This window comes from Malaya genurostris, chromosome 1, assembly GCF_030247185.1.
Source record: "Malaya genurostris strain Urasoe2022 chromosome 1, Malgen_1.1, whole genome shotgun sequence".
In the NCBI taxonomy this organism is placed as follows: domain Eukaryota; kingdom Metazoa; phylum Arthropoda; class Insecta; order Diptera; family Culicidae; genus Malaya; species Malaya genurostris.
Window position 1 is genome coordinate 143,432,454 of NC_080570.1, and position 23,276 is coordinate 143,455,729.

Genomic DNA, 23,276 nt, shown 5'->3' on the forward strand with positions numbered 1-23,276 from the left:
TTGTTCTTCTAACGTGTCGAATGTTCTCAGATCTCACCCTACTGGGCGACCGTGTATGATAGGAAATCAACAACCGTTAAGTGGCGTGTTTGCACAAATAGCAAAGGGAATAGTCATAATTAGGTAATTTTTTCATCATTCAATTCATATTGGGATTATACTATATTGCTTCGGAATTGGACTGATTATCCCTTATCCACGTAGCAATTGAGCATTCAGCCGAAAAGTTTCAAAGAGGCGCTTTGATCTATTAACTCAAGTGGAAGGCCTTTTTCTACCCCAGAAATAGACTGTGTTAGTGTAACTTAACGTTTGTTAGATTTTAAATTCATCTTTAATGTCTAAAGCGAACTGTAACTAAAAATTTGTTCTACACATTTAATATGTGTTACATATGTCGGTACTTTTTCCATAATTTCGAAAGCTAAACGGTCGGAAAAATCAACAACAGTAAAGCCACAAACGAATTTCCAGACATGACAGTCATGATCTTTTTTTGGCGCACATCTACGGTCCTCCGTGAAACTGGCACCAATGGTGATAAATTGGTTGCACTTCTGAGTTCCCATCATCACATTCGTAATGCAAATGTCAAACCGTGAGAACCCTTTCGATTCGTTCAGCCATCTGTCACCGGTATGTGAGCACCAACCATTTGAAAGTACACCGATTACGTTGAGTCCCTCGCGTTTCGAGCCCCAAACACTGCGATGCTTTGATAATCATCGCGATTCTCAAATTGTGAAAATTATCTGTCCTCGATGTCCCAAAACACTGTCTGCTGTATTTTAACTAAACCGTCAAGTTATTGTGAGAGAGTCGACCCTGCTTTTACAATCAAGTTTTTCACAATTGTCTCACACAACGTTTTCAAAGTACGGTGAGTAAAATTTATTGCCAATTTAGAAACAGAGTAGAAGTTACTCAGTTTTGTAAATCATTATTACTCTGTTTTTGACATTTGAACTAAATAAGCAAAAGTGAATTTTCACCTGAGTTGGGTGCTCGATCAACCCGATTGACAGTGACATTATAAATGTCAATGAATAGTCCCTCGTTTTATGAATGTGTTATGACATTTCAGAAAAAAATCCAGCTGGAGGCATGGATGATGCTGACTGAGGTACACCATTTTGTTAATTTTTAGCGAATTTCAATAGTTTATGCTAGTATTCTAAGAAGAACTGGTTATTTACTAGTTCTGTATATCCAAAAAACTTTGAGATTTAAATTCACATATTCAGTTATATGATGTTTTTATGTAGAAATATACTAATAATCAGCACGAAAGCGTTCACAATCGTGAAAGAATAAGAAGAAAACGAATCAGTCCGCATGGAATTCCGAATGAAAAATTTCTCGACGTTTCGGAGTTGATTCGGAATTCATTCGGATCTGATAGTGTGGGTATGTGAGTAAAGTTGAACGAGCGTACAAGGGGGCCTTTAACCAAAATATAGGTTTCGTTGCTAAATTTAGTTAGAAAGCAATTGACATACACAAGGGCTGCCAGAAATATGGTATGAATATGGTCTCTGATTTCGAGCAAGGATGGATTAAAAATTTCCGAACATGAGGGAATTTTGCTAGATTGTCTTATAATCTAAGGCACGGATCGGGAATATGGCATTCATAGCAGATATTGGATGCGGGTAAATCCTGTTTGTTACGGCCTCGGTAATTTCTACAGCCTTAGGTGATAAACGACTGCAAAACACGACTAAATTGTCAGCTAAAACTTCACTGTTACCTCGGCAAATACAACTAGAAACCTAATCTCAATTAAACTACTGATGCGATAATGCCATTCTCTTGTCATCAACATATTCTTATTGAAACATCTTTTGCCTTTTTATTAGGATTTTGAAACAAAATCATTCATATAGTTAGCTGATATAAGCATGATAAGAAGACAAAAAGACAAGGAGACAAGAGGACAAGAAGACAAGAAGACAAGAAGACAAGAAGACAAGAAGACAAGAAGACAAGAAGACAAGAAGACAAGAAGACAAGAAGACAAGAAGACAAGAAGACAAGAAGACAAGAAGACAAGAAGACAAGAAGACAAGAAGACAAGAAGACAAGAAGACAAGAAGACAAGAAGACAAGAAGACAAGAAGACAAGAAGACAAGAAGACAAGAAAACAAGAAGACAAGAGGACAAGAAGACAAAAAGACAAGGAGACAAGAAGACAAGAAGACAAGAAGACAAGAAGACAAGAAGACAAGAAGACAAGAAGACAAGAAGACAAGAAGACAAGAAAACAAGAAGACAAGAGGACAAGAAGACAAGAAGACAAGAAGACAAGAAGACAAGAAGACAAGAAGACAAGAAGACAAGAAGACAAGAAGACAAGAAGACAAGAAGACAAGAAGACAAGAAAACAAGAAGACAAGAGGACAAGAAGACAAGAAGACAAGAAGACAAGAAGACAAGAAGACAAGAAGACAAGAAGACAAGAAGACAAGAAGACAAGAAGACAAGAAGACAAGAAGACAAGAAGACAAGAAGACAAGAAGACAAGAAGACAAGAAGACAAGAAGACAAGAAGACAAGAAGACAAGAAGACAAGAAGACAAGAAGACAAGAAGACAAGAAGACAAGAAGACAAGAAGACAAGAAGACAAAAAGACAAAAAGACAAAAAGACAAGAAGACAAGAAGACAAGAAGACAAGAAGACAAGAAGATAAGAAGACAAGAAGACAAGAAGACAAGAAGACAAGAAGACAAGAAGACAAGAAGACAAGAAGACAAGAAGACAAAAAGACAAGAAGACAAGAAGACAAGTAGACAAGAAGACAAGAAGACGTTACGTTGTTACGTCTTCTTGTTTTCTTGTCTTCTTGTCTTCTTGTCTTTTTGTCTTCTTGTCTTCTTGTCTTCTTGTCTTCTTGTCTTCTTGTCTTCTTGTCTTCTTGTCTTCTTGTCTTCTTGTCTTCTTGTCTTCTTGTCTTCTTGTCTTCTTGTCTTCTTGTCTTCTTGTCTTCTTGTCTTCTTGTCTTCTTGTCTTCTTGTCTTCTTGTCTTCTTGTCTCCTTGTCTTTTTGTCTTCTTATCATGCTTATATCAGCTAACTATATGAATGATTTTGTTTCAAAATCCTAATAAAAAGGCAAAAGATGTTTCAATAAGAATATGTTGATGACAAGAGAATGGCATTATCGCATCAGTAGTTGGATTGAGATTAGGTTTTTAGTTGTATTTGCCGAGGTAACAGTGAAGTTTTAGCTGACAATTTAGTCGTCATTTGCAGTCGTTTATCACCTAAGGCTATAGAAATTCGCGAGGCCGTAACAAACAGGTTCACCCGCACTCAATATCTGCTATGAATGCCAGCAAATCTAGCAAAATTCCCTCATGTTGGAAATTTTCAATCCATCCTTGCGCAAAATCAGAGACCATATTCATAACATATTTCTGGCAATCTTTGTGTATGTCAATTGCTTTCTAACTAAATTTGGCAAATTTACTCTCATACCCACACTATCAGATCCGAATGATTTCCGAATCAATTCCGAAACGGCGAGAAATTTTTCATTCGGAATTCCATGTGGAAATCATGTGGAATTCCAAATCAATTCCAACTCCAGTGCAACAACCGATTCCGAATGAATTTCGCCTACAACCGGTTGATTCAGAAATCTGTCGGAATTGAGTGAGAAGATGCGGACTGAATTGCCAATTCGTTTTCTTCTTATTCTTTCACGATTTTGCAGTTAATTTTTAAACGGTAACATTATATAGCTGAATTAAATTTAAATCTTAAAGTTTTTCGGATACACAGAAGTATAGCCAGTTCTTCTTAAAATTCCAGCCTAAACTATTGAAATTCGCTGGAAATTATCAAAAAGGCCTACCTTAGCCAGCATCATCCATTCCTCTAGCTGGAGTGTAATGGAATGGCGTAAGTCGCCCAACTTTTACACTAAACCATCATAAAATGAGCGAAATATCAATGACATTTATAATGTCACTGTCAATCGGGTCGATCGAGCACCCAACTCAGGCAAAAATTCTATCACTGAACCAATCGAGCACTGAAAAATCATACAGTCGAGTAAGAACTTATTGCTCAATCCATCATTTCGATATTGTGGGTAGATTTGAACGTGATCTCTCTGAAATAATTGTTGGCATAGAAAAAAATTGATTTGTCGATTACGTCACTCGAAATGTGAAGAGTTCGCCATATGATCTTCGAAATTAATCCACAACCTAAATTTAGTCCTGAACGACACTAAAATTCTCGAAACCCGAGATTGGTCGATTATGTAACTTATATCATTATATCACCGGAACCGTAACTTCAAACCTGTTTAGTGACCCAATAGTAGTTTCCGAACAAGCCTAACCTTGACCGGAAAGATAAGGCGCGTTTTGTTTGATTATGTCACTTATAACATTATATCTCCGGAATCGGAAGTGACGGGTATTTGATCTTCTAACATGATTTACAACTCAATTATATCGCTCAAACAAGCCGGCTCAGTCAGCAGAGAAAAAAGGGCTAAAATGAGCGTTTTGATGTTTAGGATACTTATACCGTTACATCTCCGGAACCAGAAGTGACCGCAGTTTGGCCATTGAACTTGATACAAAAAATAAATAGAAGCCTTCAAACCCAGCTTAAGTTTATCAAATCATTTAAAGAATTATGTGTTTTGTCGGTTACCTCACTTATAACATTATATCTCCGGAACCAGCAGTGACAACCAATTGGTCTTCAAACTTGATCAATGGCTTAACAGTATAGGTTTGAAACAAGTCTACGTTTATTGAAATCAGTTCAGTCATCTCTGAGAAAATGACCGCACGGTAATTGACAAGTTAATCAAATTATTATGACAAACTTCGGCAACAAGATGCCAAATCTTCGAGATATCATAATATTATTTTACCGAATCGCAAACGAAAATTGTTTGCATAAAAATTTCGTTATGCCAAGCTCGAGAATCGGACTTAAGCTTCTACCAAAATCTTTATCCCATCGAAATCTTTCATTCTCAGTCACATCCCAAAGAGTTGATCATTTCCTGGAACACGGATTCCTAACTTCAAAAGTACCCGATTTAAGCATCAGATGTGCAACTTCCGTTGTCAAAATTTTATTACCTATTTTTTTTTTTGTTCTTGTCACCAAGCTACTAACTTTCAAGTTTCGGTTTGTTTTTCTCCGTGTCACGCAGGCCGACGTTGACGACACCCGCAAGGGAACGCATTCGTCGCGCCTGAACACCCAACCATTACCCGGAGGACCAGGATATGATCTTCACCAGTGACCAGAAACAGATTGTCACATGTTCGTCGTAATCATGCTCTGCTTTCGGATGCTCCTTCGGTGTCACATATGGGCCGACCGATCGCGATCGCGAGAGGTCCAAAACCGACATACATACATGCAAACACGATTTTTTCCTTTTGAAGCCGTCAAAGCCGCCTTCGATGCCACGCAACAACAAATGGCGATTCGATCGGCTCGCTTTGCATATGTGATATGCATGCGATTGGTAACAATAGGATCGCCTCGAGGATCTAGTTCACACAGGCAAGGCAAACCATATTTACGTCTTGTCGGTGGGTTTTTGAAACGAAAGAAAATCCGATATTGGCCAGATCATAATTTCTTTCTAAGAGGATTACCATTGGCAGTTTCCTTTGTGGGCGGCGGCAGGCGGCATCGGGACCATGTTTGCTTTGGAAATGATCTCTTGCGAAGGCTGAGCCCGGGTTACAAACGACAACATCCAAAAAAATCGAGTAAGGAATGAGATAATCAGGATCAGCGGGTGGCAGTACGAGGATCGCCGCGCGGTCTCAAGGAAACCTACATAGAGGCAACAATAACCGAAGAGAATCCCTTTTTGCTGCGAGGACAATACGGTAGCACCTTTCTGGCTTTCTTTCCGATCCACGGTTCCTTTGTCGTGTGTGCGTGTGTTCGAGGGAAAGTATCAATGAGAAGATCGAGGCTTTCAGGCTTATGATTATTACTGTTTAGTGTTGGTTTGTAATGGTTATGGCTTCTTTCTTTACCTGATCAATGACAGAATGGAAGGCTTACAATGGGAACCTTTTGTAAGAGAAAACCGGCCGCAGCCGGGTTTGGGTTCCATCCTACGATCTTTCTTTTCCGTTCTTCTTGTGCAGCAATTCTATCACCAGGTATCGGGATGGTGAAACGAAACAATAAGGTTACAAATTAGTTATCAAAATATTTGCTTTGCATTGTACCGCTGAGTGGTTTTGATTGTTTACCAAATGAAATATGTTTTTCGCTATTTCTGTACACTTTTATTTACATTACTAACCATAATCTCTATCCGCACGTTGCTAGAGTTCATTACAATTTACTGTACACAAGCAGTGCATTGTCCTTAGTAGCTACGAAAGTGGAGGTTTCATCTCAAAATCTGGCAAGCGATTGTCGCTGCTTGTATTTACCTAACCTAAACTATTTCACAATTTACGGTTCAATCAAGTGATCCTTGATCCGGTCAGTTACAGCACTCGTTCGGATCCAGTGTGCTTTGACGAAACCAACCGAAGAAGTAGTAACCGACGGCAGCTCCTGAAACGACGGCCAGACACAGCCACAGATTGAACGTCATGACGATCAACATCAGCACGTAGGACACGGACACCTGGATCAAGTGCAGTACCGATTGGATGACATGAAGCTTACTCGTCAAGTGATATCTGGAATGGAACCGAAATCCGAATGTTAAAACCGGTCTGCCAAGTAATAAGCGTAGCGCAACCATTTGTCACATTTGCTCAAATCATTAAGGAGTACCTCCCATAAAACCATTAGAACGTGTCATAAATTCTCACATCCCAACGCTCTAATGCTCATTTCGTACGGACCCGTTTTTTTTCCCCGATTTGTGGCTCAACATCAAAAAAGGGTTCAGTTCAAAGGGAAAATTCCCTGCCGTGTTTTCTTTTTGTCGAATTCATTCAAAAGGAAAAACTGAATCCAAGCAAGCGTGTGTGTGTGTGTGTGTGTGCGTGTGTGATACGCAACCACCGAGGAACGCATCTCGCCACGTTGCCTGCACATTATTTCAAAGATTTGCAAAATCTTGACAGGGGAAAACGCAAAGGCTCAAACGATTGCAGCAGCAGCCACACCGGAAGATGAAAGAATTCAAATTTCCTGCCCCGGCACAAATGCGGGGGACAATTATAATTCCTCCTCCGGGAACTACGGAAGCGTCATAAGGATCAGAGTCAACCATCGCCTGAGTAAGCTGACAAGTGGTACCGCGTATCCACTTTCTATCAACGTGCAGTGTCTCGAAACGTTTGCCACTTGCTTTGAGCCTGCATGCCCGGGATTGCTCATTAGAGAGAGGCACTCGTTTTATTTTATTTTTTTTCTATGTATCGCACTCCTTGATCCCGACAAGAGGAAACGAATGAAAAGGGAATTAATAATCGTTTTCATTTGATAAATAACCATCAGCGAGTTATTGCATTCCATCGTCTCACTTACACACACACACACGCGCACGCACATGGACGATGACTTTTGTCGTTCGCCACCGTCGCCTCGGTGAAGATCCTAGCAAGCCGGAACTTGAACCATCAATCTGCCTCCGCGCTCTCACAGAGCACTCGTTTTTTCGCTCGTTCGCTTGCTGGTTCTTTGTAATGAAAAGTTTTTTAATTTCAAGACACGTGACCTCTCACATCCGGCGCCAACTTGAGCTCACGGCCTGGCCCCAGCACATATTCCGAACAATCACTCGCACAGAGCGGCCCTGGCTCTCGTCCAAAGTGAGTGAGGCTTTGATTTTTTTGTTTGGTATTTTACTGGATTTATTCGCGTGCGATAAGATCTAGTTTTGCGTCGCACAGGAAGTATTGGAAAAATCCAATTTGACGGGAAAAAAGATTCGACATTCGTAAGGGGATTTTTGTCAATTGACAGGGGAATTCCTCAGATTTCGAACTGATTATCACTATTAAACTAAGGTGCAGTGATTTGTTGACTCTTACTGTGCAGTTAGTTTAGTTGATAAAATATGTACAAATTGTGAGCTTAAAATTACTGTCTAAAATTAGAGATGGGCAAAACCGTTCGTTTCAAAGAACCACTCTGAACTTTATAGTTCTACCAAAAGGACTGTTCTGTTCAACCTTTCTTTCGTTCTTCTGAAATTTTGTCTGTTTCTCCGAAAAAACTATGAGAGCTATCAGGTGTACAACTTTGCTTCTGCCGTTTTCCGATAGGATGATAATACCGTTTCAGTGACAGTTGTTCTTGTTTTCGAATTATTCACGCTCGAAAATGTCTATTTATGTGTCCAATTCTCGCCATTTGCGGGGAGTTTTACTTTCCTGTTACAATTCGGAAAATGCAGCTGAAGCGCATCGAATGCTATCAGAAACTTACGGTGATGCTGCTCTTAGTAAAAGACCGTGTCGGGATTGGTTTCAACGTTTTAAAAATAGTGATTTCGATGTCGAAGACAAACTTGGTGGAGTGAGTCAGCAAGCCATTTCAAAACGTCTCAAGGCCCTGGGCATGATTCAGAAAGAAGGAAACTGGGTACCGTACGAGTTGAAACCGAGGGACATCGAGGGCCGTCGATTTGTATGTGAGCAGCTGCTTCAAATACAAAATCGTATGGGGTTTTTACATCGAATCGTAACCGGTGATGAAAAGTGGGTTCTCCCCCTTTTTTCGAGCCAGGATCCGAAAATTGCCGGAAAGATGGGAGAAAGTTGTCGCTAGGGACAGACAATACTTTGAATAATACATCTGTAAGCACTTTTTCGCAATTAAGCTATTAATTTTGAAAAAAAAACGGCGGAAGCAAAGTTGTACACCTGATATTTTGTAGTAAACAATTTATTCTTTTTTGTGTAGTCATTCAAAGATCGTGAATGTATCAAACTTTTACCATATTCTTAGAGCAAATTCAGCAGCTGCACGATTCCTATGGGTGGTCTATAATATAACTGAAACTGAAACAAACGTAGCCGTTTTAGTTTTATTTATTCGAACAGTTCTACTGTCAAATTTAGAACTGGTATACATGCCCTAAGGGCATATTCAGGAGTGTTTTAGTTCTAGATGCATAATTTATGTCAGTTACAAAATTTAAATCTGGATTTTATAACAAAAAAAACTGGCAGCCCCAGCAGCGTTTTACTCGTGTTTCAAATATACAAAAAATAGAACGGCATCGTAGACCAGTTTTAAATTTGACAGAAGAACTGGTCGAATAAATAAAACTACCCAGTAAATCCGAGCATCGGACGCATCGTGCAAGAAAGCTTTTGACTGCGTTTCAAGCTTACATAGTGTATCGATAGAACAAAAGAGTGAAGAAATACCAAAGCAGAGAGCGGATGTCTTATACACAGAGGATGGGATATATCGGGGTTGGATTTTCAACTCCGAACATAGGGCCAGAGTTTTTCTGGCCCTAAGAGGCGAATGACCTTAAGGTTAAAGCCTCTATGATCGAAACAAAAGAATGTTTAACACTATTTCACACCCTATCGGGAAGACGTCGGCTTGAAAATGCCTTGTTTGATATTCCTTCGCTCTGTTTCTCTAGCGATACATAATGTAAAAATAAAGCTTTCTTAGGACGACGCGGTTGATGCAAATGGTGCAGAATTGTCCGATGACGGGCCGATGGAAGCGCTACGATCGGCCCCATATCGTGCTCAATCGGTCCTATAATCGGGCCGATGATCGGACCGATACAGGTCGACAAATTTCATAGGGTAGAACGGCTTGCTGGGGATACGTTTGTTTCAGTTTCAGTTATATTATAGACCACCCATATGAATCTCGCAGCTGCTGAATTTGCTCTAAGGTCATGTTCAGGAGTGTTCTAATTCTAGATGGATAACTTATGTCAGTTTTAAAATTTTAATCTAGAATTTATAACAAAATTAGCTGGCAGTTCAAGCAGCGTTTTATCTGTGTTTCAAATATAGAAAAAATAGAACGGCAGCGTATGCCAGTGTTAAATTTGACAGTAGAACTGTAGGAACCCATATAAATCTTGCAACTGCTGAATTTGCTCTTAAAATCTGCGAGTGTTCCAAAGTACGCAGTTAAGCTGTAACTCTCTCAAACGACTCGATTACTTCCATTTCCATTGAAAAGAATAAAGAATTAACATTAACAGCTCTCGTTCATTCATTCTTCTAGAAGAACTAGTTCTTTTCAACCGCTCGTGAACGTGAATTCTTGATCGACTACTCGTTTCTGGGTACTCGATCAACCCGATTGACAGTGACATTATAAATGTCATTGAATTGTCGCTCATTTTATAAATGTTTTAGTGTGAAAGTCAGGTTATTTCATTATACTCCAGATAGAGGAATGGACGATGCTGACTAAGGTAGGCCTTCTCACTTATTTCCAATCGATTTCCGAATCAACCGGTTAGAGGCGAAATTCATTCGATATCGGTTGTTGCCCTTCCAAATGAAAAATTTCTAGTCGATTCGTAATGCATTCGAATCTTATAATGTAGGGATTGCCCACCTCTATAGTCAGAATCATAGACGGGTGAACAATTCAAAACTTATTAAATCTAGCTTTTCTTTTCTTCAATTTAAGCGCATATTCAGTAGTGTTCTAGTTCTAGATGCATAATATGTCAGTTTAAATCTGAATTTTATAACAAGAATAACTGGCAGCCCCAGCAGTGTTTTACTCGTGTTTTAAATATACAAAAAATAGAACGGCATCGTAGACCAGCGCTGCCAACTATACCGACTTCTCGGTATTTATACCGATTTTTGGACTCGATTCAGGAATACAGATATGCTCTCTCAAAATACCGATATTTCAATTTTCATAGAGATAAATACCGATTTTCAGTTTTTGTGTTGGGTTCCATAGGGGTAAACCAGGTCGAGCGACCTTTTTTTTTTGTCGCAAAATCAGTTTCCGCACTAAATCTATGTTTGATTTTTCGAGAGAGATATTGTACAGATAGATTTTTCCGCCAAATACAGATTTTTGGAAAAAAAAACAGTTGACAGCACTGTCGTAGACCAGTTTTAAATTTGACAGAAGAACTGGTCGAATAAATAAAACTACAACGGCTTGCTGGGGATACGTTTGTTTCAGTTTCTGTTCTATTATAGATCTTCCATATAGAACTTCTAGCTACTGAATTTGCTATAAGGCTTCAAAAACAAAACAATTTAGTATTGAAATATCAATCCTCAAAATGCTAACGAGCAGCGCGATACTTCAATTACTTGGTGAAAAACGCGAAAATTATTAGTTTTTCGTAATATCGAAGGTTCCAGGATGGAAAGACGAACGATGAATTCTGGACCTTAACCCCGCTTCTAGACTTGAACGTGGATTCCGAACCTGAGTTCTAGATCGGAAACCTGGATCGGAATTCTGGAGCCGAGTTCAGAGCCTGGATTCTGGTTCCGAACAGAAATTCTGAATCCGGATTTTGAACGTAGATCTGTATTCTAAACTTGATTCTGAACCTTAACTCTAGACCAGAATTTTGGAAATGGATTCTATATCTGAACTCTGAATCTGGATTCTGGACCCGAGTTCCGAGCTTAGATTCTGGACCTGTATTCTGGTTCGATATTCTGGACATAGATTCTGTACATGAATTCGGAAACATAATTCTAGATCGAATTTCTGGATCAAAATTTTGGACTCGGATTCAGAACCTTGATTCTGATCCTGGACCTCAATTCTGGATCCGGATTCTAAATGGAAATGCATACTGGACTTGGATTCTGAACCTAAATTCATCATTTGAATTATGGATCTGGATTCTGGACCGGAAGGCCGGACCACAATTATGAATTTAGACCCTGAAACTGAATTCCGAAATTTGATTCTGAAGCTGACCTACAATGATGATTCTACAAGTGGGCAAGATTCTGGACCTGAATCTCGAACTTAGATTCTGGACATGGATTTTGGACTTAGCCTCTAGATCTATACTTGAATTCAGAACCTGAATTATCGAGCTGAATACTGAACCGAAATACTGAACTTGGATTCGGAACTCGGGTTTTGAACCGGTATTCTGGAGCTGGACCTGGATTCTGGGTCCGAATTCTGAACTTAGACTGTAGAACTCCTGGAACTGAATTCTACCCACAAGATTCTCGTATTGACAGTTGTGAGATACTGAAACGTCAGCTAGTAGTTTTTGCTGGTTGGATTTGCTACAATTCAAGCTCGTCAAACTTCAGCAAAATTTCGCTGAAACTTGGCAATCAAATCATCATTTCGGGATTTCGGATTTGGACCTGAATTCTGGAACCTGAATCCATAACTCGAATTCTGAACCTGGATTCTGGATATGGATTCTGTACCTAGATTGTGGATTTTAATTTTTGAACTGAATCCTAGACCAGAACTTTGGATATGGACCTGGATATTCAACCAGAATTATGAACCAGGACCGTCATTCTGGGCATTGGCTTTGTAAATTGGCTAAATTCTGGACCAGGATTTCATATCGGGATTCTGGATCAGAATTTTGGACGCGAATTCAGATTCTAGTACTGGAGCTCAATTCAGGATCCGGATTCTAAACCTGTATTTATATTCTGGACTTGAACTTGAAAGATTCTGAATCTGAATTATGCACTTGAATTATGAATCTGGACTTTGAACCAAGTCCAGGGATTCTGCAACCAAATTCCGATCCTAGATTCTGGACATGGATCTTGCACCTGAATTATGGATCTGGATTCTGCAACAAAATCTTAGACCGCGATTCTGGAGGTGGACATTGATTCTGGACCTAAATTCTGGACCTGGATTCTAGAACGGAGTTCTGGATCCGGATAGTGGACCTGAAGACAGATAATGAACTCTGGACCTGGGCCTAAATTCTGATTCCGCATTCTGGACCTAGATCTTTATTTTGGACGTTTCCCCTGGACCTGAGAGCCTGTATTCTGTAACCTAATCATATAAGTGACGTAACCGACAAATTGCCCTTTTTCTATTCGCTCAGTTATCTTAAAGCAAACACACTCAAAACAGATTCTTGAGCTCGGCAAAATGAAATAACGAATTAGATCGGCAACACGACATTTTACTGATTGTTCAGTAATGCATATGCTATTTTCCGAAATTCGTTAATGTAATATTCTGATATCTCGGTAAAGTGCGTTCTTTTGCCGAAGTTTGGAAAAATATAATGCTGAGATTGTCAGTAAACAACAAATATACCGAAATCAGAAAATCTGTTTGCCGAGATTTCGAACAGTGTGTTAGCTTTTACTGATACTCGGTGAAACACTTGTCATTTAATGTCTCTTGTCGAATGTGCAAAACACCATGTAGCCATTGCTGGTGGAGCGGGAAAATAATATACTATTGGATGAAGGTAAGAGATTCTTATATTTCTAGAAAAGATAAGTGAAATAAAAAACTCTGCTGTTGATATATTACAAAAGTCTTCTTATTTTCAGGTAGATGCATTGAGGAGCACTGGGAATAATTGTCTTTAACCGTGATGTTTTCTTTTGAGGTTTTTTTTTGTATACCGCATTAAAGTGGACATCAATAAAACATACCCCTTTCCCTAGCCTTAGATTTTGTGATATTTATTTCGTACAATAATAACGAAAAAATTTTTCTACGTTCGATTACTGATGACTCGGCAATTCATTATCCGATCGTAATCGCTTTTGCCGAGGTAACAGCAAAAATTCTGCTAACAAGTTCGATAATAATTGACAGTTAACAAATTTAGTATTGCCGAGATTCTCAGTAATTATTATTTTGCCGAGATGATTACCGATCTCTCGGCTGTGCAAATCTCGGCATTTTTTTGCCGAGATTCAGCAATAAAATTTAAGTGTGAAGACATCATGTTAACAAGATATCCAGCTCTCACATTTCCAGAATAAATCAATGACAACATCCTTTTTTGCAAGCATGGTGCCCTCAGGTGAGTCCGCATCGAATCTCGTACATAGAAGTAGGGAAGAGAAATGTCAAATTCATGCGCGCCAAAATAGCAGCACTGCGCACCCACACAATTCTCGGTTAATTTTTCAAAAGGGCGTATAAGCAAGTGACAGTTTCTCTTTGTTTACTTTCTCTTCTATTAATTATCAAGCGGTTTCCACGTTTATCACTCAACTCTTTGCATGAAATGATACCCGAAACTTTCGACTTTCAAACAGAATAGTGATATCAAAGAAAATCTTTTTAATCACATCACAATAATCGAAAGAGAGGTTGATTAAAGAGAAGCTGTCACTTGCTTATACGCCCTAATGAAAAATCAACCGAGAATTGACATGATATATTGAACGTAATAGCGTGCGATGGCGTTCCTATACTGAAGATTGATTTCGCTCCAAGCTGACAGGGTCTGCTTAAAGCCATCATCAGGATCAAGTTTAGAAGGCTAACAGAGAATAGTTCTGGTTTCGCAGATATAATCACAAAAGTGACATAACTATCAAACCGCACTACTTTCGATTTACTCCTTCTTCTTAGAGACAGCTGCACTGATTTAAGGCTTATTTTAAATCTTCAATGTGGTTTCCTCATTGAGTAGTTGTGACATGGCAGATCACATTTAAATGTTTTGTTCCGGAAAAATTATCGTAAAGGTGACGTATCATAATATAAGTGAATAAATTGCGCAACTGACAATCCGCACACTTTTCTATCTGTCTAATTTTTTCGAAGCAAGCACAAACAATTTCGATCTAAAACTCATTTATATGCAAAAATGTAATCAATAATCATAGTTTAAATTTAGGTACCCGCTTGTGAGAAATTCTCACAGCTGGCAGAAGCCTGGCAAGTGTCATTCTCTCACCACGTGATAACTTGCAAGATCGCTCTTCCTTTTTTTTCTGTTCGACTTCACTTGATATTCGTCAATCTTGCATGTACATCCAAAAAATGAAAACGAATCTTGAGACCAGGTAAATGAAACGAAAACACTGGTATTTTGGAAAAAGGGGCTTTGCATATCATGTTTGGTAATGCAAAGCTATGTTATTGCCCTTCATTAAAACTACCAAAGGCGCTAAAAATGAAGAACCGATTCAAAACGGTCCTGCCAGTCTTGTACGGCAAAAAAATCCCGGCAGAAACAGAACCGTTAATAGCTGCTAGGCAAAATTTCCTGCCGAAAACGGTTGTTGCATTGTTACCAGATTCTTGCCGGATGTTTGTCAGCATTCCGGCAAAGCCTTCTGCCAGACGCTGCCAGGCGTCTGGGGGGGAATCTGCCAGGTACATGCAAGCGGGTATTGTTGTTACACTTTACACTAAATTTACCGAACAAGCGACATAAATTTAAAGCATTTTGTGAATTAACCGAATCTATCAGGACATTATTGCAGCTTCCTAAATTTGTGTAAATAATTAGCTCAATGAAAAAAATGTTATGAGACTTTTTGAATGACAAGAGGAAGGAGGAAACAATGAAAACTGAAGGAGGAAACAATTAATTTATGTGTTTTCTGTGATTGATATTTCAGCTATCTGATTAGTCTTTCATTTATTATCTTGATCCAATTCGAATGTCCGCTGAAAATAGCTACACCAACACATTCACACGTGGATTGGACCATTATCACGCAACTTGGTAAACTATGAAACGGCTTTTGACGTAGAACTACGCTTTCCTTTACACATCTGCAAAATTTACACATTCTAACCGTGACGAAATTACTATAATTGTTTGCTATAATCGTCCTACAAACCAAAAGGAAAATAACGCAAGATTGTTGTTTCATATGATGTTCACGTTCAACATAACATAACCGTGGATATCAACACCATTTATGCTTCTTTAATAACACAGTATTAGAAGTCAACGAAGTATTTTGTATTCAAATGATTCTTTTTAGGACCACTTCGAATCGTAAGAAAGTAACGAAAAAGTGTATTTAGAAATCTTAAGTATATGATCTGCGAAATCAAGAGAAATTCAAATGAAGTCGAATAAAAGAAATGGCGTAAGAACGAATTTGCGGTAAGAGAATGACGAGGTTATGCCATAGTGCAATTTTGACAGCAGCTGGAGTTCAACCAGTCAACTGCCGGTAGCCCGAATTCCTCACAAGCTGTTTTGGTTTCTATCTCCGTTGTAAATCCCACCGAGTGGGTTGGGTTTTGTCGGTAAATTTAGCGTAATATGCAACTGTATATTTGTCCGACAGTTTCTCCGACGGCATTGACAATTTGTACGAATCTGTCAAGATAGTACAACTAAATAAGTGCGCTAGTTGAGAGATTAAACATGATTTGTGTTTCCCTGTTTACTCCTTCTGTCAAAAATGACATAGGTGAATGTAACGCAACGGTTCGTGTCCTCGCTATTTAATGCTATTGACTGTTATGTGATCCTGATGCTAACACTTAGTAGTTTCTTATCATAACAACGTAATCTGTATTGACTGAGACCAGACAAAGTGAAGCCTTGGTATTACATTCCTGTAGTGGAATTTCATCTTCTGTTTCAACAGACTTCGCAGCCGATTCAGAGTGTACAGAACCATTACATGGCCAGTGTTACGATTCTACTGACACTACGAATCTTTCCAGGACGGGGCTCGAACATACGGCAGCTGGTTTGTAAGACCAGTTCCTTATGCATTGAACTGTCAACCCGGGTTACCAGACAAGCAGGTTTTATAAACCATCAATTTGAAAAATTTCTGCAGCACAACATAAATAGATTAGAAAGTCTAAACTCACCGCATGTTTCGCGTACCGCTCGAAGCTAAGGTCTGGAGCTCCTTGGTCCTCAGAATTTCCCTCGAAAACTTGAGTCCCTCGTACAGCAGTGCCAGTAGAAAGAATCCAAACCATGCCCCCACAAACTGAGCCACTTCGGTGGTAGCCCAGGATGGAAACAGAATCACTTCACAGCTCCCACCGTGAAACTGCAATTGCGTAACACACATTAGTAGGATCTCACTTAACCGCCGAACACCGGACGTACCGACATCTGCATCGGACACAACATCTCCACATCATCCGGTCCGCCATGATTGTGATCCATTCCGAAGTTCCACCAGGAACCTAAGTTCAACCAGTTGATTCTGACAAAGGGTCTCACGAACTGCCTGAATAGCCCTTGAATGCTACATGGTTTTATAGAAAGTAAATCAAATCGCTGATAACCGAAGTACGCTGCACACCTGTACGAGAGAGCTATTGAAGAATTGATAACCGGATTTCTCACAATACACCAACAGATGAAGATAAATTTACCTCCGATGGAGAGAAAAGTTGGATCCAATGGCTATTGGTGAGGCAATGCTCGCTTATCAGTCCGTTTACTGCATGTCTGTACAAAGGGCTGCGCTTATCAACTGATACGATCGACTTACTTCCAGTATCCAATACCGCATGAGAAAGTATTGAAGGCAGTTCGGTCACAATCACTAAATGCTCCGCACCGAGTGGCAATCAATATGCCTATAATTGATAAGGATAAGACGGTCGCGCAGCTTTGGTGCCGTGTGCAGTGTGACAATTGGTAACGTGCGCCAAATGGTCCCTCGCCTTTCGGGGACTACGAACGCCAGGAACCCTAAGGTTCATCATTCGGAATTTGGCTGTTGTCAAGTACACAACGCCTACACACTCGCGTATAGTCTTTGTTCGTTTGCTCTATGGCTTATCGCGTTTTGATAAGCATTGATTGATCTATCGGTCAGACTGGTCCAAGTGGACGTAATTCGATGGTTTGATCGACTTCAAAAGGTTTGCGCGTCTATGAATACTTGAACATTCGAATTTCAATTCCACTAATGTATTCACTTCAGAATATCTTCGTATATCTGAAGAAGACACTGAAATAATTTCTTGGTTATGACATACTAGATGGAATATAAAAGTATGTCATTAACACGAAATGTCATCCAGAAACCTTACAACAAATCATGGATGCTAGACTAGAACTCACATGGATGTCACCAAATTTGTAATGGATTTACAAATTGTATATCATGGACGATATCATGCTGAAATATCAAAAGTCGCAACTAGCAACACGAATACTGTCATTGAGCGCACTCATTTATGAGTGTCACTTTGAGAGTGACAACAAACAATCATTAAAATTTTGAATTTTTCAACGAATACTGGCGTTCGGACAAAGATAAACTCAAAATTACAATGTCCTATACTGCCGTTCTATGCATAGTTGTCCCATAATATATGGGATTTCTTATACATATGGGACGATTAAGCGTGGAACGGCAATATACGATCCATTGAAAAATATTGGGTCAGTAATCGTGAACCAGTAGGCTTAGTAATAGTGTAATTTCATTGAGCCTTCGTTAATAAGCGTCGACAAGTTCGGGAAAAATGCCATGGAAACAATACAAGTTAGAAAGGAAGCAAACATATGCAGGTCCGTACCCTAGATTTCGTTTCGGGAGGGGCACTGATAAAAAAAAATGTTACTGAACATTACTTAAGTACCTGATCCTCAGTGTCTTTTATCGGCGTTTTTAGCAGACACATTAAATCTTTCCACCGGAACTGTCATTAAGGAGTATTTAAATAAGATGTGTGACTGCCCGATCCCAGAAAACCGACATCAGACCTTTCCGTCCCATTGAGACGCCCTTCAAAGCACTCGTACCGATTCGAAACACTCGTGCTAGCTTCAGTCTATTGTCGGGTAATCATTCTGTTCTCTGGCGCTCGAAGTGCGCTTGCGTTCGTGTTTCTAGCCCTAAATAAGTAGGTATTGCTTCATTGGACCTGCTTTATCGGCAGTGGAGTTCTGACTATCAAGTAACTCTCAAAACCTCTATCTCACGATGCAATGTACAGGATCAACAGCCCCATAATATTTCTCAAACTTTTTTTTCGTTTCTGTTTCTGATTTCGAGAGGGGCCAGGTAATGCATGTAACGCTTCGTAACGCCTATAACTTACGAAAAAGTAACGCATGTAACGTTTCTTAACGCCTATTGCTTCTTTAAAAGTAACGCATCGTAAATCGTTTACAGATACGAAACTCACAACACTTCGGTAAGCCTTGCAAGAATACCAATTACAATCCAAGTTCTACGATCCTTCGATATTGTGCACCGAATTCTCCACGGAGTTGTATTTTTTAGGAAGCGTTAACCAGCACAACTAGCAACCTTTAATGAGTAAAACTTTCGCTCATGTTTTCTCATTCTTCTTCTTCTTCTTCCTTTCTGGTTGGCGTCACCTCACTTGAGATGATGCCGAATTGATGGCACAGCAACTAAGGCTATATTGCCAGTTAATTTTCGTTTATAGTCCAGTGGACTTTCTTTTCACTTGACTACAAGCGAAAATCTCGCTGTGTGGCTGCGTCGAATCGTCAAAGTACGGCTGAAAATCCTTTCTTTCTTGCGAAATACTCGAATTTTCCCCGGACTAACACGATGCAACGTGCTCACCCGTTGAGAGTTTCACCGGAAGTCGTGTTTTCTCATTAAGGTCGCATTAGGTATCTGAAAAGACAGTTGACATTCCCACGACAAAAGGGCCTAACTACAAATGACAGTTTCTCTTTGGTTACTTTTTATTTTACGATTTACCGAATTGATTTTATATTTGTTGGAAACTTTCAAGAAGTTGCAGTAATGGCTCCGTAATAACAGACCCTGTCAGCTTGGAGCGAAATCAATCTTCAGTTCAGCAACGCCATCGCGCGGCAACACATTCAACATATCATGTCAATTGTATGGGTGCGCAACCCTGCTATTTTGGCGCGCACGAATTTGACATTTTTCTCCCCTACTTCTATGTATAAGATTCGATGCGGGCTCGTCTGGGGGCGACATGCTCGCAAAAAAGGATTTTGCCAATAATTTGTTCGGGAAATGTGAGAGCTGGATATCTTGTTAATATGATGTCTTTGGTTCAAGGAAGCAGTCATCTAAATATTTAACTATATAAGAGATCCAACGCACGAGCAATGATTTTACCATCTTATATAAATTTTAATCAAATATATAATATAGATTGAGTAGCATATGTAGTCCATAATACAAAATTTATTTTGAAGGTACATAGTTTAAATTCTTATTTTTTGATTCCCTAAACACTCGCCGCAACCACCGCATCCGATTTCTTTTCTTGCTCACCGTTTACCTCATTCACAGAAGCAATTACCTGCTGGCCTACTGAGCACGAACCCGACGTTCCCGTGGACGACCCACTGGCTGAGTCCGAACGACTGGAATCTGAATCGGATTCACTGTCCGACGATGAACCAAAATCGTCTGTTCCCAACCACAGTGTTCCCTTGGCTTTCTTCTTCATCCCTTTGCTCTTCTGACCGGCATCAGCCTTTCGTTTTACACCGGCTTCTGTGGCAGCCTTTTCCGCTTGGATTGCCTTGCGAAATCCTTCCTGAACGGCCTCATCGACGTTCTGCGTCAGATCGCTTCTGGTCCGATTGTAGTCCTCGTCATGAAATTCATGCTTCGGTTTCGCCAAAAGCTTATCGATTTTCCGCTGCAACTTTGCCGCTTCATCGGGTTCGGCTTCCTTCTGCTTGTCCAGGTATGCCTTTAGCCGCTTTTCCTCGTTGATATCCCTGAGGCGACGACCGCTCAGATCCCGGCACGCTTCCCGGTTGGTAGTTTTTTCGATCTGAGCACCGATAGCTCGCAACATCGAACCAAAACCGCCCTTGCCACCCGGTAATCGATGGTGCAAACGAATCGGGATATTCAGCCGAATGCTGTTCGAAGCGGATGCTGATTCCGACAGTGAAATTCGTTTGCCATTTTGCGTTAGATAATATTCCGATGACGAGAGACCCTGAAAGAAATGGGTTTAATATTAAATGGAACTAAAAATGGTAATGTTTTATGGAATCAATCTTACCGTTTCACTTTCGATCCAGTCACATATATTTTGACTGGGAAGGTCACCACCGCCTTGTACCTGGAGAATCCGATTATCGAGTATTATTTCGAACATTTCGATTTGCAGATACGATGAACACGTTGTCGAACTAATTTATTTGTGCTTCAAAGTCGAAATATGGAAAATATTGAAAGTTTCTTTATGTGGCCTCCTTGAGAAATTTTATACACAAACTACAAACGTTTCTGATGCAAACAAAATATTCGTCATTCGTGAACAGAGATGCCAGGTAAAAATTTCAAATATCTGCAGACAGGGTCTGTAAATCTGAAAAATAATCTGCAGTCAGCAAGTATGTCTTGCTGGCCGCAATTTCTCTATAAAGTATGACACGCAAAACTGACTTGGCGAGCAAAAAAAAAAAAAGGTCGCGGAAATTTCAAAAGTCTGTAAATATAGACGAAAGTCAGCGAGAATTTCAAAAGTCTGCAAAAGTCTACGAGAATTTCAAAAGTCTGTAAAAGTCTGCACAAAAAAAAATGTCTGCAGCATTATACCCCAAATCTGCAGATTTACAGACAAGTCTGCAGACCTGGCATCTCTGTTCGTGAATGACAGCTCGGATTAATGTAAAGATGCTAGATGATTACAGTATGAACTATTTTTCTTATTCCACATACAGATGGCAGAATGAGTGCTGCACCGAGAAAAAACTATGCGTCTAAACGGTCGCCTTGTTACGACGCCATCTTGATGAGATCGAAATCGGGATTTCATAATCAGCTGATTGCAGCGTAAATAAGTAATTAGTTATGCAACTATTTTAAGGTTTATTACATGAAAATCAAAGAATTTTGGGTCGATTCTCTCACAATAACTTGTCGGTTTGCCTAAAACACAGCAGAGTCGCGATGAGTATCAAAATATCGAAGTGTTTGGGGCTCAACGTAATCGGCGTACCTTCAAATTACTGGTGCTAACATACCGGTGTCAGATGCCTGTCATCTTAGAAAAAACGTTCAACGGTGATCCTTCATTGATCCAATAAGTTCGATCATTGGTACAATGAAAGTTCAATCAATCGTTCAACGGGTGGCCAATACGGGACCTTCGTTTGCCGATTTTGAAACAGACCGTTGAACCGAATCCCATTGTTTTCGTTCAACAAACCCGGCAAACAGAGGTCCATTGTTGAGCCATTTTTAACATGAGGAGTTGGAGCCCTGTTGGATTAGTTTTACTGGACAATTTCCGAAGTTTTTTAGTTATTTTTTTTAAAACTAAGACTACGTCCCTGTACAATACTTCTACTTCACGTAGAATAACAACAAATCTTCTTTCTATATGAAGGTAATACCTAATTTTAACAATATTTTTGCAAGAGAAAAAACAAGAACAAACCGTTCCAGCAAACTAACGAATATTTCGTGCAGTATGTCGTTCAACAAGCGCTCAACGACCAACAAAATAGAGCCGCCTGCTGAGAGGGTGGTCTAAAACTGATCGAACTGTTGATTTGGCACAGGAGCGATAGCACATTATCGCAAAACTGCCAATGGAAAATAAAATAAAAAAAGGAGGGTATGGTAGAATAATCCAGCCAACAAGCAAATAAATAAAAAAATATATCAAAATAAATATTATAATTGAATTGCTTAGTAATCCATATACAACTCAAATAATATTCTAAACAATATTCAAACTTCAATCTAAGTAGTCTGAAAGCAGAAAGAAAAAATAACGCGATTTACTCGTCGAATTTCATGAAGAACGGATGCATTTTTCTCCTAAAAATTAAAAGGATAAACAAAGATAGCAGAAATGCAAGAAAAAATCACGACAGTGTTCTTCCGAAGAAAATCATATCAGTAGTAGTGATTTGCTACGATTTTTTCGTTTGTTTTTTAGTACAAATAGATATCAGCAATAAAAGTAAGAGCGGAGTAAAAGAAAATCGATTTCAAAGTGATTACTACTCATTTTTTTAGTGTTAACTACGATAAAACATGGAAAATCTTCAAAAATGTGTGGAATTGGGTAAGGTTAGGTTTAGGTTACGGACCAACATTTTTTTAAACAGAAACAAGTATAATGTTGATTTCTCGAGTACTATAATATTTAGCGATCGAGTACCTTTTGTTTTGGATACATTTGTTATTTCCGGGCATTTCAACAATGGTTTTGAGCCAAGTATAATGCTCTATTCTTAATAAACGTTACTTTTCGCGCAATAAATTAAGATCAATATCAATAACTTTTTCTTCCATTTCTACTATGATTTTTCAAATAAATTTGCCCGTTTTCATAAGAAATCGTTAAAAAGGTGAAGTATTTAAAATGTTTCCTACCGATTTGACAGCTCTTGCTGAAAGTATCATCTCTGAATAAGCAGCACCTCTATATTTCATATAAGCGACCATATTTTAACTGGGCTTTTCGATTCTGTTT

At 39.3% G+C, this 23,276-nt stretch overlaps 2 protein-coding genes across 3 annotated transcripts; both read right to left on the reverse strand.

Moving 5' to 3' along the window:
- Positions 1 to 6,269: 6,269 nt before the first annotated feature.
- Positions 6,270 to 17,406, reverse strand: LOC131426009 (high affinity copper uptake protein 1-like). 2 transcript variants are annotated; one of them, XM_058588395.1, is made up of 4 exons: positions 17,229 to 17,406; positions 16,957 to 17,155; positions 16,710 to 16,897; positions 6,270 to 6,697 (listed from the first exon to the last, which is right to left on the reverse strand). In XM_058588395.1, the coding sequence occupies exons 2-4, from the start codon at positions 17,014 to 17,016 to the stop codon at positions 6,496 to 6,498; spliced, it is 450 nt and encodes a 149-aa protein (XP_058444378.1). In that variant the 5' UTR covers positions 17,017 to 17,155; positions 17,229 to 17,406; the 3' UTR covers positions 6,270 to 6,495. The 2 variants fall into 2 exon arrangements, with proteins under 2 accessions (XP_058444378.1, XP_058444377.1); XM_058588394.1 differs by having other exon boundaries at positions 16,957 to 17,168.
- A 2,570-nt stretch (positions 17,407 to 19,976) lies between these two features.
- LOC131426011 (splicing regulator SDE2) lies at positions 19,977 to 21,127 on the reverse strand. The gene is made up of 2 exons (XM_058588396.1): positions 20,847 to 21,127; positions 19,977 to 20,780 (listed from the first exon to the last, which is right to left on the reverse strand). The coding sequence occupies exons 1-2, from the start codon at positions 20,940 to 20,942 to the stop codon at positions 20,052 to 20,054; spliced, it is 825 nt and encodes a 274-aa protein (XP_058444379.1). The 5' UTR covers positions 20,943 to 21,127; the 3' UTR covers positions 19,977 to 20,051.
- Positions 21,128 to 23,276: the final 2,149 nt, after the last annotated feature.